This window comes from Taurulus bubalis (assembly GCF_910589615.1).
Source record: "Taurulus bubalis genome assembly, chromosome: 15".
Classification (NCBI taxonomy): domain Eukaryota; kingdom Metazoa; phylum Chordata; class Actinopteri; order Perciformes; family Cottidae; genus Taurulus; species Taurulus bubalis.
Window position 1 is genome coordinate 7,910,252 of NC_136603.1, and position 14,764 is coordinate 7,925,015.

General features: G+C 40.7%; 1 protein-coding gene across 1 annotated transcript; it reads right to left on the reverse strand.

Moving 5' to 3' along the window:
- Nucleotides 1-295: 295 nt before the first annotated feature.
- Nucleotides 296-13,254, reverse strand: LOC306747510 (uncharacterized protein; the record flags this gene model as incomplete). The annotated part of the gene is made up of 10 exons (XM_079230567.1): nucleotides 296-578; nucleotides 1,072-1,291; nucleotides 1,423-1,510; nucleotides 1,653-1,784; nucleotides 3,100-3,982; nucleotides 10,396-10,674; nucleotides 11,168-11,387; nucleotides 11,507-11,594; nucleotides 11,737-11,868; nucleotides 12,394-13,254. The coding sequence occupies 10 exons, from the start codon at nucleotides 13,252-13,254 to the stop codon at nucleotides 296-298; spliced, it is 3,186 nt and encodes a 1,061-aa protein (XP_079086693.1).
- Between the last annotated feature and the right edge of the window lie 1,510 nt (nucleotides 13,255-14,764).

The window sequence follows — 14,764 nt, forward strand, 5'->3', positions numbered from 1 at the left end:
CCACTCAAGAACCATACTTAACTTCTGCTGTAAAACCAAGAAACTTCAAAGTAAAGCAGTGTCTCTTTAATTTAACTTTATTGATATTGCCCAATATCACTAGTCTAAAGTGTACTTTCCAAAAATAGATTTTTTTCTTTAATAAAAAATGATTACAGATCAAATCATGACAACATGTACACCACATATGCACGCACACACAACAGAGAACCTGCACCATGTTTTTTTCTTCTTCAAACTCCTCTATTCATTTCCTGACAGAGCTTATAGAACACATGACGTTGCATTAGAAACACTACTCTTGCTTTCTTTTAGGAGTCCCCTTCCTGAAACACATGCGAGTGCAGAGCAAGCAGCATTTGACTGTCAACCACAGAACGGTGATGAGAATGATGGCAAACAAGCCGATGACATCCAGGCTGTGGTACTGAATCCAGTTCAAGTCGTGTGCAGCGACCCTTAAATGTGCAGCTCCTTTGTGTTTCATGACGAACTCCATCCAGAAGACCGCCAGGTCCAACGGCTCAACAGGGCGGTCCAAGTGTTTCTGAGACAGCGCCACTATCTTCTCTTTGTAACTGGGGAGAAGTAATATTTAGAAAATACAAAAGTTAATGGAATGATCTCCAGGTCTACAGACTATAGTTAAAACTATTTCCTAAAACACAGTTTCCACTTAAAATGTGTAAAATAAGTTAAACATTTATGTCATTGACTACTAGAAGCACTATGGAGCAACTTGCATCAATGGGTGGGCCCCCATTTAGTTTATCTTACTTGTCTTATACACTGTTTGCACACATGAGGTCACAGTGGTACACATGCGGTGTGTTTGTTTTATTGGTCGCATGAATACGAGCACGGTTTCATGCAAGGCATCAACAAACATAGTAAGCAAACATGGGTGTAAAAGAATGGACTTCTTGAAAGCATTTTTGAAAAATAGGCTTTGCAAATGATTCACGAGGAAGGAACACGTTTGTTGAATCTACAGAATATAGACAACGTGTTCTCATGAGAAACACACATAGGAATAGAAAACTTCATGTAATAGACGTGCACTTGTCTTACCTTTTGTCATTGATGATCTTATTAATTGCAACCAATAGGGTTTCAGTTGTCATATCATAAATTGTGAGTGTCTCTGCAACGCCTCGGGACACCATGCGAAGTACGTTGTCACCCTGGTCCCCAAACAGTGGAAACATCAGCATGGGTACAGCATGGCAGATACTCTCATAGACACCATGGATACCTCCGTGAGTGATGAAGACTTTAGCTTTGGGATGGGCTGCGGAGCACAGAGACAATCTTAGGTCCAGTCCAAAATGCTTGATAAATAAATGTTTCATAATGCTTTGATTAGTTTGGCGCGATGTCATGTTTTAATACATAACACTGTCTGGGTAAAACTAAACCCACCTAGGAGATCATTCTGAGGTAACCACTTCATAATTCTCACGTTCTTGGGTACATCTTCAGGTAAGACTCCAGTGTATCTCCAAACAACCTGAAACAGAAATTATGAATGTTTTGGTGGTGGAGACCCGGCACCTTCTTGCTGTGAGGCTTTTATTTTGTATATACATAAACTGATGTACGTTATTGGCTTAAATCTCAGTAAAGTGATTTGATCTTAATGGTTATGTTACCCTTTGAGGAATTTGCCGAAAGGCATCAAAGAACTGTTTCGCCTTCTTCTCCGGCATGTTGGACACCATGGAGCCCAGGGTAAAGACGATAAAGCCGTCGTCTCCTGAGCCATCCACAAACTCCTCCAAGTCCTGCAGGGGGTTTGGAAAAGACACGCAAGATCTAGCGGGCAATGACCAAAAGCTGCTGCGAAGGAATTATCTCGATCAACATTGTATACAGCACCAATTAAACAATATTAGAAGCATAATCTTGATTGTGTTTCTGTCAACCGGCCCTTTACTTTTGCGTGAGTGTTTAATTCCTGTTAACATAACAGGGCCCCTCACTTGTTTTCTTAGCTGGCCATAGCCCATACATTTGCTTTCCCTTGCTCACATTCCACACACTGCATCTTCCATAAGAGCAGAAAAACCTGTTCTTTCACAATGTAGTGAGCCAAGTGTTGGTCAATCATGATAAACAACCCAAACAATCGTTACAATATTTTAAGCACCTGGTAGTACTAACTAATGTTTGCTGTTTTCTTTCACTGGTGTTTTCATCTAAGGGGTTTGCTTTCACCTGACTTAAAGAGCAAGTATGCAATTTGCCGAACGTGAATCCAGATATGATGCATGCATGTTTACTCTGGCATAAATTCTTTGAATACTGTAGTGTTTTTTAAGCTTAGTTTGTCACATTTGGACTTGCACATCTATGTAAAATGAGTTGTTTATTTGTAAATTAAAATGCATGAAATATGATAATTAATAAGGGATATTATTATGAAGGATTTGTAATTGTATGCATATTAGGGTCATTTGTATTACTGTATAATGATGTCCATGTGTACATTGCAATGCTTAAGATGAATTATTGTTTATCAGGTCACAGAGTCACTAGTTTGCTGGGGGTCACATGGTCTCTGTACTGGAGAGTGCAGAGGTCATTTACACACAGACAGTGGTTGAGGGTTTTACAAGGGAGCATTTGGTTTTAAGAACAAAGGGGACTGGACCACCTGTGGTCTGGGGAATCTCCCTACTGTTCTTATCCACCACAGTGGGGGGATTCGAGCCAGCAGAGGTGAAGAGGGTCTGTGGGAGGATGACTGTAAGCTGTAGTAAGATTCTCATCAGTTGTAACATATAAAACTGAATAACAATTCCTTCTAGGTAAAATATGTTGATAGTAAACACAGGCGGGCGGAGTGAGGACTTCAGGTACCGGAAAAGAGAGACTCCGCCCCTGTGGGACTTTTAGCCAATCACATGCCGTAGATTTGAACCAATGAGGTTCTGTGGAACGGTCTGTGGAGCGGAAGCTCGAGACCCTAAGCTGAGTATATGTACACTGTATCACCATTTGAACTTTAATTAAACCGTTTATTATAAGTCATTGATTTTTTGTATTTCTTCTCTGCCATGAGCACCCGAGGTTCTACGAATACTTTTCAATACTCACCGCTGGCAGAGGAGTGTTCTCTCCACAGTTGATCCCTCCAATAAAAACCATGTTCGGCAAGATAGGTTTGGGCCATTCAAAAGTAAAGTCATATCTAAAAAGCCATATCGCACCTTGACTAAGAAGTTCTGTGTAGGTCATGTTGTCTCCTAGGTATCTGTTGACCAGATCCTCAAAGTTGTAATACATTACTTTGCACATGTAGGACTCCAACATGGACATAAACACGTTTTTGACTCTCTGTGGGAAGTTCATGATGTCTGTATTACCAGTGAAGGACACAGGGACGTAGGAAGGAGGAGAGGGACACTGGTTAGCCCTTGTATCCAGCTGACATGGAAGTCCACGCAGGAAATAAACAGCTGGAATGGAAAAGACGTGAGCCAGGATGGAGCCGCAGGGAAGGAAGGGGTCTGTAAGCACAAAATCGAAGCCCCCTCCCTTCAGTTGACTCATTAGAGGCTGGTTGTTCAGTAAACTCTCGCAGGCTTTCACCTGAAGCGATGTATAGTTAATCAAACGCTGCACATTGACAAACAGATCTGTGATTCCTGGTGGCTTGAGGAAAACTCCATCCTTCAGCTGGGTCATTACTCCATCCAGTTCAGTTTTGGTGAAGGGCACTGGGTAGATCTCAGCCTTGTAGCTCTCTGAGTTATGGATCAACATGCTGCATTCAGGCACCAGCACCACAGCCTCATGGCCCCTGCGGGTTAGCTCCTTCACCAGTATCTTCATGCTGAGCCAGGGACTCCCATCCAGAGGCACAACCAGCACCTTTCCCCCTTGAACGGGTCCCAGACTGAGGCAGCACAGCCAGGCCACCAGTCCCAGTGCAGGAAAACACACCCCGCTGCCCATTGCCTCCGTTCTGTAGTGCAAGCTTGCTTGTTGTAAGAGCTAGTGATAGCTGTTGTTAGGAGGTAGCAGTATGTGTGTGTGTGTGTGTGTGTGTGTGTGTGTGACTGAGTGTGTGTGGGTTTAAGTCCTGCAGGAAGTTACGTTTGCAGACAGGCTTTTATATAACCCGAGGAAGACAGAGTGAGGGACTTTGCTCATTTCTTTTTCTTTTTGTCATACTTACATGCAACATAGTGCAACTCTTTATTTTTACTTTGTAAGTTGTGATTCAATTTTGTTGTTATAGCATGTGAAGCAGTCTAAGCATTATAGAAACAGTATGTTTATCCAAAAAAAAGGAAATTTGTCAAGATAAATAAGTTAATACGTCTTTTGGGATATCAGTTGCAAAATGGATTACCTTCACTCTATTTACCTTAAATAGAGTTTCTGTTTGCATTCTTATTGAATTTCTCCAGCAGTGGACTTTAACTTTTCATGACTTGCAAGTCATGGTGGCTGTGCAAATTTGCATCATATATTACCTGTTGATGGGTGCAAAGTCCTCTGATTACTTAACCTGCTCCCTCTCTCCTCCCCCTCGAGAACACAGAGAATTAAATTTACGAAGGTAACTACGGTTCTATGTATCCTGGATGACTGCCATAGGCAGTGTTTCACACTGGATATGTTCACTATCGCGCTTGCGCAGTTTGAGTATTTATAACAACATTAACATAAGTGATCTTGTGATCAATGGTAGTTACATATGGCAGAGTGGTCTGCTTTAGTTAGAAGGCCATTGTCTTGCTACCCAGTGTGTTGAGATAGGCTGCGTGTTACTTTGGACTGAGGAATACTTTAAAAACCTTCTTGAGACCCAAGATGCACTATTTCAACTGCTCATGTTATCACTGTATGACAGTTCTCATGTAATTAACATTTTCAGCTCATGGACAGGATGTCATAAAAGTGTAACAAAGCTTCATACAAATTGAATTCCAACATGCTCAAACAACTTGAGAATCCAGTTCTAAAATGAGCAAGAACAATTTCAGAGTAATACAAACTTCTTTTAGGGATTTTGTCTATTTACTTGCACAATTTGTATGGGTTGCGTTCATATGTTGAGCATTTTATGGCAGACGCGTTTTCATTTACGCTACAGTTTTAATTAATATGTTCAAACAACATAAACATCTGACTTCTAAAGTGCTTTGAAGACATATGAAACAAAGAAAATAGCCTTTCATGAGAAACTCTTGTGCTTGTACTATGTAACCAGATGGTGGTGCCAAAGCCATCAAAGCACCTCCGACTGGATGTTTTCTGTTGGTTTACTGCATCATTCATCTTCAATCCAGGGGTGATCTTCCTGTATCCGTTAACTACACAAACATGAAATCACCAAACTCTGCGGTCAACTTTGTCATTCATATAAGCTCTGATCTTAAACCCATTTTAAATTGAATCTGTGATGTTACTGGCCTCATTTCAGTGTTGAAATATCATCGTTTTGACATTCAAACGTAGGTCTATGTTCCAGAAATGTTCCACAAAAACATTGTTCCACGATGTCAAAACCATTTTGAATTAAGCTGCAACGCTTCAGTGGTGTTTTGGCACCTGATACACAAAAGAGAGCACACAGCTCCTTTTCGTTCTCACCACAGTGACAACACTGCTGGATAGTAGAGCTGAGGAGTCAATGATTTACCTCAAAGAAGAAGACTGTTTCCAGTATTCTCACAGGCTGCATCATTGATGGATGACTGTTGCTTCTGTTCTGTTGCTTAATTAATGATCGTTACAAGCGCGGTGAGGGAGACTTGTCCCTGATTCTCACTGCTCTAAGCAACCTTGTAGATCCTCCAATAAATTAGTTTTTATAGATTACCGGTTTCTTTTTTTACAGAAAGATTTGAAGAGGCTTATGTAAACATGAAACTGACACGTAAAAAGGAGCTAAGCACAACAACAAAGAAACATGCTTTATAGTAAGATGATGGTACGATGTAAATGCTAGTTATACAGTGAGAATTTTGCACCAACTTTATTCATTTTTTTTCAAAACAAAGATGTTTGCCATGTTGTTTAATAAGCAAGTAAGCCAAGGCAAGGCAAGTTTATTTGTATAGCACATTTCAACAAGGCGATTCAAAGTGCTTCACATAAAACCATTAAAAGCATCAAAACATAATGCAGAGAAAACAGGATTTAAAACATTTAAGAAAACATTAAAACAGTCAAAAAGCTAAATAAAAAATTGAATAAAAGTTGCAGTGCAGTTTAAGAAGAAAAAAAATGCAGTAGTGAGATGCAGCAGTTGAATCTGGATCAATTAAAGGCAACAGTAAACAGAAAAGTCTTCAATCTGGACTTAAAGTAAGGAAAGGACAATACTTTTGGCCTCAGAAAAGTTGCTCATGCAACATTCACAGACATGTTGATTAAATATACCGTAAAAGTCGGGTAACAAGCCGCTCCTACCTCCGGTCAGTGTCCCCGCTGTAGCAAGCTAGGAGCAGCACTAGCTAGCGCTGCTGCGAAGCTAAATTAAAGACTTGTTTCGAACTTTCCAACTATTAATAAGGCTCAAAGCTTAAAGATCATCCATGATCCCTACAAACTGCTATTATTATGTAGTCATGTCTCTCCTGGCAAAAATACATTTGATCTCGTCTTACCAGTGAGGGAGAACAGCTGCAAGAAAATGATACTGCAGTATGTGTGGATCATGGTCGTTGTGCAGAAGTAGAAGATGAACAGAGTAGTGATGTGTCTGTCGCAAACGGAACGGCTCTGAGAGCCGGCTCCTGATTGGGAGCCACTTTTTCTCTCTCTCGCTCTCTCGCTCGCTTTCTCGCAGCATTTAATTAAGTGTGGCTCAGCTGCAGGGGTCATAAATTCCGTGTTAAGAGAAGCTGTAAACAATAAAACATAGCACAACATGGCGTGTGTTTTCTGAGCTAACGCTACATGGCAGGGGAGACTGCAACATCTGGTATAAAGTTGGATCCATTGTTGCTATCTTAACCCTCCTGTCGTGTTCGGGTCTAATCTGACCGATTTACAACTTTAATCAATCATAAATATTGTGTTTTACATCTGATTGCCTCAAGACCTTATGATATCCTCCACACTAGGCATTTAAACATATACAATTGCTGATCACATTCCCCACTCTCCCTCTCACGCACACACACGCACGCACGCACACACACACACACACACACACACACACACACACACACACACACACACACACACACACACACACACACACACACACACACACAAACACACACACACACACACACACACACACACACAGACACTTGTGTGAACACCTGTTTGCAGCCCTATATATAAAGTTGTACACATTTCAAACTTCAAACTCAAAAAATCAGGTGTTTGTTATGGGAACCATCTCTATCCTGTTTCATGTGCCCACGTGAACCACGCCTTCCCCTAAATACACCGGGAACATCAAAGTAACGGTTTCTTTCATGTCTCTCCTAATAAATACGGTACTATTGTCTGTTTATTTTGTGTTGCAGGAAACCTCCACCAGGCTGATGTTGATATCTGTGGGTAGAGTAGAAGTCCATGTAAGCAGTTCATATTAGTAATTTATTTTGTTTTTATGCAGCAAATACCAGAGGCGATTGTATGATATACTTAGTCACACCCTTGGTCTGGGAATGTGGAAGAATGCTGTCTGATTAAACCTTCACACATGCCTTTTTGATTCATGACTTGAGTATTATTAAATGCATGAAACCAAAGAGAGCTGCAATGGCTGTTCAAGGTGTCTGGTGTGCATTAGTGTTTACTGCCCACTAGGTGGAGCTGTAGGCATTTAATCTGTCCAAAATACACTCATGAAAGAAAATGAGCGGCCCAGTTCTCATATAACACACGCACCTTCCTTCTGGCACTGTAACGTGCTATTGTTGATGAGGAATGGCAGTCTTACAATCTACCAGCATCTCAACTGACTTTAAAAAAAACATCTTTTGAATTATAGTCAGCAGCACATAGAACGTTTATTCAAAGTTTCCATTGTGGTGTGCTCCATTGTTTTTTCGGGAATAGTAATTTGATGAAGGTATTTCTAATGTTTTTGCACTGTCAGGGTAGTTTGTTTGACCCTCACCCTTACATGCAGTCAAGCTGAGGAATACACAATACCGTAAAGATGGAAGCGACATTAACAATACATGATTAATGACACAGCAGCATGACACAGGTTGCAATTGAGGACATTGTGCCTATTTGGGGTTATGAACAGATTAGCAGCTATTGATGAATTGTGTATTTTTTTTCTTTTAGGTTATCTAAGATCTGGTCTGAATGGACCAATGCTAAAGTGATACTGGAACAGATGGTTGTCTAGTTGAACAGGGTCGATGGCAATCTTTACCTTTTTGTTTACCCCACAAAAGTGCAGACAGGATACTCCCGCATGTCCATAGGTGTAACTAAAACAGGCTTGGATGATTCCAGTATTAACGTATGAAGTATTACTCATTCTAAGCTGCCACAGAATACATATTTGAGGGTCATTTGATAAGGCGCAAGGCCTTATCAAATGACCCTCATGTGATTTGAGGATGTTGGTCACAACATTTTCCATAAACATGAAAGGTTGAGGATTTGCAATTGAACCATGGATGACATCAGGTCGTCGGTCTTCATTTCAATAGCTTCAAACTCAGCTTTTAACCTCAGTGAAATGGTAAAAGTGGCACATTTAGTATATAAATAAATGTATTCTGAAACAGGTGAGAAATGTAACCTATTGTACAGCAACTTTTAGACTATAGTCTTTTCAGTGGCCACTTGTGCAGTTTGTACAATACAAATTCAAAAAACACAAGTTTACACTTTTGAATTTCTTTCTTAACAGGAAGAAATTCCAATACTACTAAATCTATGTGGTTTCCACAAGCAAGACTGCAACCTCTGCAAGGAAGACGGAGAGGATAAGCAGTGAATGCTGCAGCCACTGTAGCGTAGCTTAAAACACGGACTGTAAATGAATACAGTATTCTGGTGGGGATGACTTCTGTATTCAGAAAGAAGGGAGCAATATCCAAACTGAGACTTCAGCAGCCATTTGGCTTGCCTATTTTTAGTAGCTCTTTTTCCAAAATAATACAAAATAACATAAAAAGAACTGAAAGTGGCAATAGTGAAATGTCTGATACTCTACCTTTAACAATTAACAATTAGAAGTCACAGATTTTATTGTATTTTCCAGCAAAAGGAGATTCACCTAAAATGACACCATGTTGTCCTGTGTTCTGCTTCCACCCGCATGCCAAATTTGACAATTTATGTATCTATCTTTACTAACTCACATATTTTGCCCCAATAAAGCCACATATATCAAAGCTGACTTCATTTATTATACTTTTTTTTGTATCTGCATGCATTCTAAAGGATGTTTAATGGGGATATTCTTCTAGTTTTGTCAAACAAACACCACTCAGTCCGATGGAGAGCAGGTGAATTAAATAAAACCCAACACGACCCAGTTCAGAGCTCTGGCTCACAGACTGAGCTGCAGATTCTACTCACTTTGAAAGTGTCGTTTGGCTTCTCTCGGCAGAAGCTACAATATATCCACACCTGCGTCAAAAAGGTTGAGTAAATGTGGAGATAATTTGTAAGTGTGGAAATAATTTGTTTCTCCAATAAGATAATTAGCCTTTAGATGGTGTATCTACAGAGCTTTGGTTGACATAAAACTAAAAGCAGCCTGACGGTCTCAAATGTAGCTCTTTGTAAATAACAGTCAGCCATCTCTTTATGTATCAACAGCCTCTGTGTGCCCTCCGGTACATTCCTGTAAACTACAGCTCAGACCTTTGCAGTGATTGTGTTTCTCGTTAGTCAATAGGTATTCTCCAGGGAATAATCCCACAAGATGTTGAAAGGAAGAATTTGTCCACTGTTTGGTTAAATGAGTGGAGTAGCAAATTTAAATAGAGTAAATTATGACATTTCCTAAAAATTAGGCTTGCAGGCTAATTCATTAAAACAATGTTCGAATAAAGCTATTAGCTAATGTTGTTAGCTACATGTCAGCAAATGATTCCACCCACTCAAGAACCAACGTTAACTCCTGCAGTCTGTAAAACCAAGAAACCTCAAAGTAAAGCAGTGTCTCTTTAATTTAACTTTATTTATATTGCCAAATATCACAACAGTCTAAAGTGTACTTTTTCCAAAATAGATTTTCTTTTTTTTTATAAAAAATGATTACATATTAAATCATGACAACATTTACACCACACACACGCACACACATACACATACACACACCATGTACACCACATATGCACGCACACACAGAGAACCTGCACCATGTTTTTTTCTTCTTCAAACTCCTCTATTCATTTCATGACAGAGCTTATAGAACAAATGACGTTGCATTAGAAACACTACTCTTGCTTTCTTTTAGGAGTCCCCTTCCTGAAACACATGCGAGTGCAGAGCAAGCAGCATTTGACTGTCAACCACAGAACGGTGATGAGAATGATGGCAAACAAGCCGATGACATCCAGGCTGTGGTACTGAATCCAGTTCAAGTCGTGTGCAGCGACCCTTAAATGTGCAGCTCCTTTGTGTTTCATGACGAACTCCGTCCAGAAGACCGCCAGGTCCAACGGCTCAACAGGGCGGTCCAAGTGTTTCTGAGACAGAGCCACTATCTTCTCTTTGTAACTGGGGAGAAGTAATATTTAGAAAATATAAAAGTTAATGGAATGATCTCCAGGTCTACAGACTATAGTTACAACTATTTCCTAAAACACAGTTTCCACTTAAAATGTGTAAAATAAGTTAAACATTTATGTCATTGACTACAAGAAGCACTATGGAGCAACTTGTATCAATGGGTGGGCCCCCATTTCATTTGTCTTACTTATCTTATACACTGTTTGCACACATGAGGTCACAGTGGTACACATGCGGTGTGTTTGTTTTATTGGTCGCATGAATACGAGCACGGTTTCATGCAAGTCATCAACAAACATAGTAAGCAAACATGGGTGTAAACGAATGGACTTCTTAAAAACATTTTTGAAAAATAGGCTTTGCAAATGATTCACGAGGAAGGAACACATTTGTTGAATCTACAGAATATAGACAACGTGTTCTCGCGAGAAACACACATAGGAATAGAAAACTTCATGTAATAGACGTGCACTTGTCTTACCTTTTGTCATTGATGATCTTATTAATTGCAACCAATAGGGTTTCAGTTGTCATATCATAAATTGTGAGTGTCTCTGCAACGCCTCGGGACACCATGCGAAGTACGTTGTCCCCCTGGTCCCCAAACAGTGGAAACATCAGCATGGGTACAGCATGGCAGATACTCTCATAGACACCATGGGTACCTCCGTGAGTGATGAAGACTTTAGCTTTGGGATGGGCTGCGGAGCACAGAGACAATCTTAGGTCCAGTCCAAAATGCAGTTTGATAATGCTTTGATTAGTTTGGCGCGATGTCATGTTTTAATACATAACACTGTCTGGGTAAAACTAAACCCACCTAGGAGATCATTCTGAGGTAACCACTTCATGATTCTCACGTTCTTGGGTACATCTTCAGGTAAGACTCCAGTGTATCTCCAAACAACCTGAAACAGAAATTATGAATGTTTTGGTGGTGGAGACCCGGCACCTTCTTGCTGTGAGGCTTTTATTTTGTATATACATAAACTGATGTACGTTATTGGCTTGAATCTCAGTAAAGTGATTTGATCTTAATGGTTATGTTACCCTTTGAGGAATTTGCTGAAAGGCATCAAAGAACTGTTTCGCCTTCTTCTCTGGCATGTTGGACACCATGGAGCCCAGGGTAAAGACGATAAAGCCGTCGTCTCCTGAGCCATCCACAAACTCCTCCAAGTCCTGCAGGGGGGTTGGAAAAGACACGCAAGATCTAGCGGGCAATGACCAAACGCTGCTGCGAAGGAATTATCTCGATCAACATTGTATACAGCACCAATTAAACAATATTAGAAGCATAATCTTGATTGTGTTTCTGTCAACCGGCCCTTTCCTTTTGCGTGAGTGTTTCATTCCTGTAAATATAACAGGGCCCCTCACTTGTTTTCTTAGCTGGCCATAGCCCATACATTTGCTTTCCCTTGCTCACATTCCACACACTGTATCTTCCATAAGAGCAGAAAAACCTGTTCTTTCACAATGTAGTGAGCCAAGTGTTGGTCAATCATGATAAACAACCCAAACAATCGTTACAATATTTTAAGCACCTGGTCGTACTAACTAATGTTTGCTGTTTTCTTTCACTGGTGTTTTCATCTAAGGGGTTTGCTTTCACCTGACTTAAAGAGCAAGTATGCAATTTGCCGAACGTGAATCCAGATGTGATGCATGCATGTTTACTCTGGCATAAATTCTTTGAATACTCACCGCTGGCAGAGGAGCGTTCTCTCCACAATTGATCCCTCCAATAAGAGCCATGTTTGGCAAGATTGGTTTGGGCCATTCAAAAGTAAAGTCATATCTGAGAAGCCATATCGCGCCTTGACTAAGAAGTTCTGTGTAGGTCATGTTGTCTCCTAGGTATCTGTTGACCAGATCCTCAAAGTTGTAATACATTACTTTGCACATGTAGGACTCCAACATGGACATAAACACATTTTTGACTCTCTGTGGGAAGTTCATGATGTCTGTATTACCAGTGAAGGACACAGGGACGTAGGAAGGAGGAGAGGGACACTGGTTAGCCCTTGTATCCAGCTGACATGGAAGTCCACGCAGGAAATAAACAGCTGGAATGGAAAAGACGTGAGCCAGGATGGAGCCGCAGGGAAGGAAGGGGTCTGTAAGCACAAGATCGAAGCCCCCTCCCTTCAGTTGACTCATTAGAGGCTGGTTGTTCAGTAAACTCTCGCAGGCTTTCACCTGAAGCGATGTAAAGTTAATCAAACGCTGCACATTGACAAACAGATCTGTGATTCCTGGTGGCTTGAGGAAAACTCCATCCTTCAGCTGGCTCATTACTCCATCCAGTTCAGTTTTGGCGAAGGGCACTGGGTAGATCTCAGTCTTGTAGCTCTCTGAGTCATGGATCAACATGCTGCATTCAGGCACCAGCACCACAGCCTCATGGCCCCTGCGGGTTAGCTCCTTCACCAGTATCTTCATGCTGAGCCAGTGACTCCCATCCACAGGCACAACCAGCACCTTTCCCCCTTGAACGGGTCCCAGACTGAGGCAGCACAGCCAGGCCACCAGTCCCAGTGCAGGAAAACACACCCCGCTGCCCATTGCCTCCGTTCTGTAGTGCAAGCTTGCTTGTTGTAAGAGCTAGTGATAGCTGTTGTTCGGAGGTAGCAGTGTGTGTGTGTGTGTGTGTGTGTGTGTGTGTGTGTGTGTGTGTGTGTGTGTGTGACTGAGTGTGTGTGGGTTTAAGTCCTGCAGGAAGTTGCGTTTGCAGACAGGCTTTTATGTAACCCGAGGAAGACAGAGTGAGGGAAGACTCCCAGTGGGATTTGTCTTCACAGTTTGACTCCAGATAATCATTCTCTTGTATGACTTTGCTTATTTTCTTTTCTTTTTCTTTTTGTTTACATGCAACATAGTGCAGCTCTTTATTTTTACTTTGTAAGTTGTGATTCAATTTTGTTGTTATAGCATGTGAAGCAGTCTAAGCATTGTAGAAACAGTATGTTTATCCAAAAAAATGAAATTTGTCAAGAGAAATAAGTTAATACATCTTTTGGGATATCAGTTGCAAAATGGATTACTTTCACTCTATTTACCTTAAATAGAGTTTCTGTTTGCATTCTTATTGAATTTCTCCAGCAGTGGACTTTAACTTTTCATACGACTTGCAAGTCATGGTGGCTGTGCAAGTTTGCATCATATATTACCTGTTGATGGGTGCAAAGTCCTCTGTTTACTTAATCTGCCTCTTTCCTCCCCCTCGAGAACACAGAGAAACGTGCTTGTAATGGCTCATTATATATGACTCTTTTTTCACCCTCTCCAGTCTCACGCACATTTATAGCTTCAACTACAGTTAAAAGACATGGCGTGCGAAGCCAGTCGTAATAGGAAACCAACACCCTCCTCTTTGGAGGAGGAAGGGAGGTGGGGTGGTGACATAAAAACAACAACGTTATTCTTGGGTTACGATCGGTTACAATTTGCTTTGCCGGAAACCCTGAGAGTAACTATTGCACAGGTTGTAAAATTAAATAAGTAATTTGCTCATTCAAAGTAAATGAGACAAATAATCATTGTCAAATATCAGGGCTAAAGTAAAACCACACCATCAAATGATCTTATCCAAGAATGTTCTGCCTGTGCTTGCTTCACATTCCTCCACAATGTAAACAACTAACTGTTGAATCCTGTCGGGGAAACACACATACTTTAACAGATTTAAAAGAAATCCGGGTCACAGTTTTGACCCTCATACTTAAAAATGTAGCTTTTTTTAAAACACTCTCCAAAATGGTTGAATCTGGAAGTGCAAGTCTAACCTTTTGGAAAATGATGATATAAGCTTGGCCAGACGAGGGCAGTAGAGAAATAGAACGAGTAGCCAGCCTGTGTCTGTCACACTTGTTTAGTGTGGATTTAATTCAAAGGTTTGAGCTTGTAACAAACAAGTGAAGCATGCATGTCTTTATAGAGAGGTTATTAAAACATCTGCATTGTTAAATTACTACATCTTGACTATTTCACCTGATGGCTTTTCAGAAAAATAACATAACTACAATACTTTTACCTGAAGTAGTTTGACAGTGCAAATCACTATAAACTATCAATT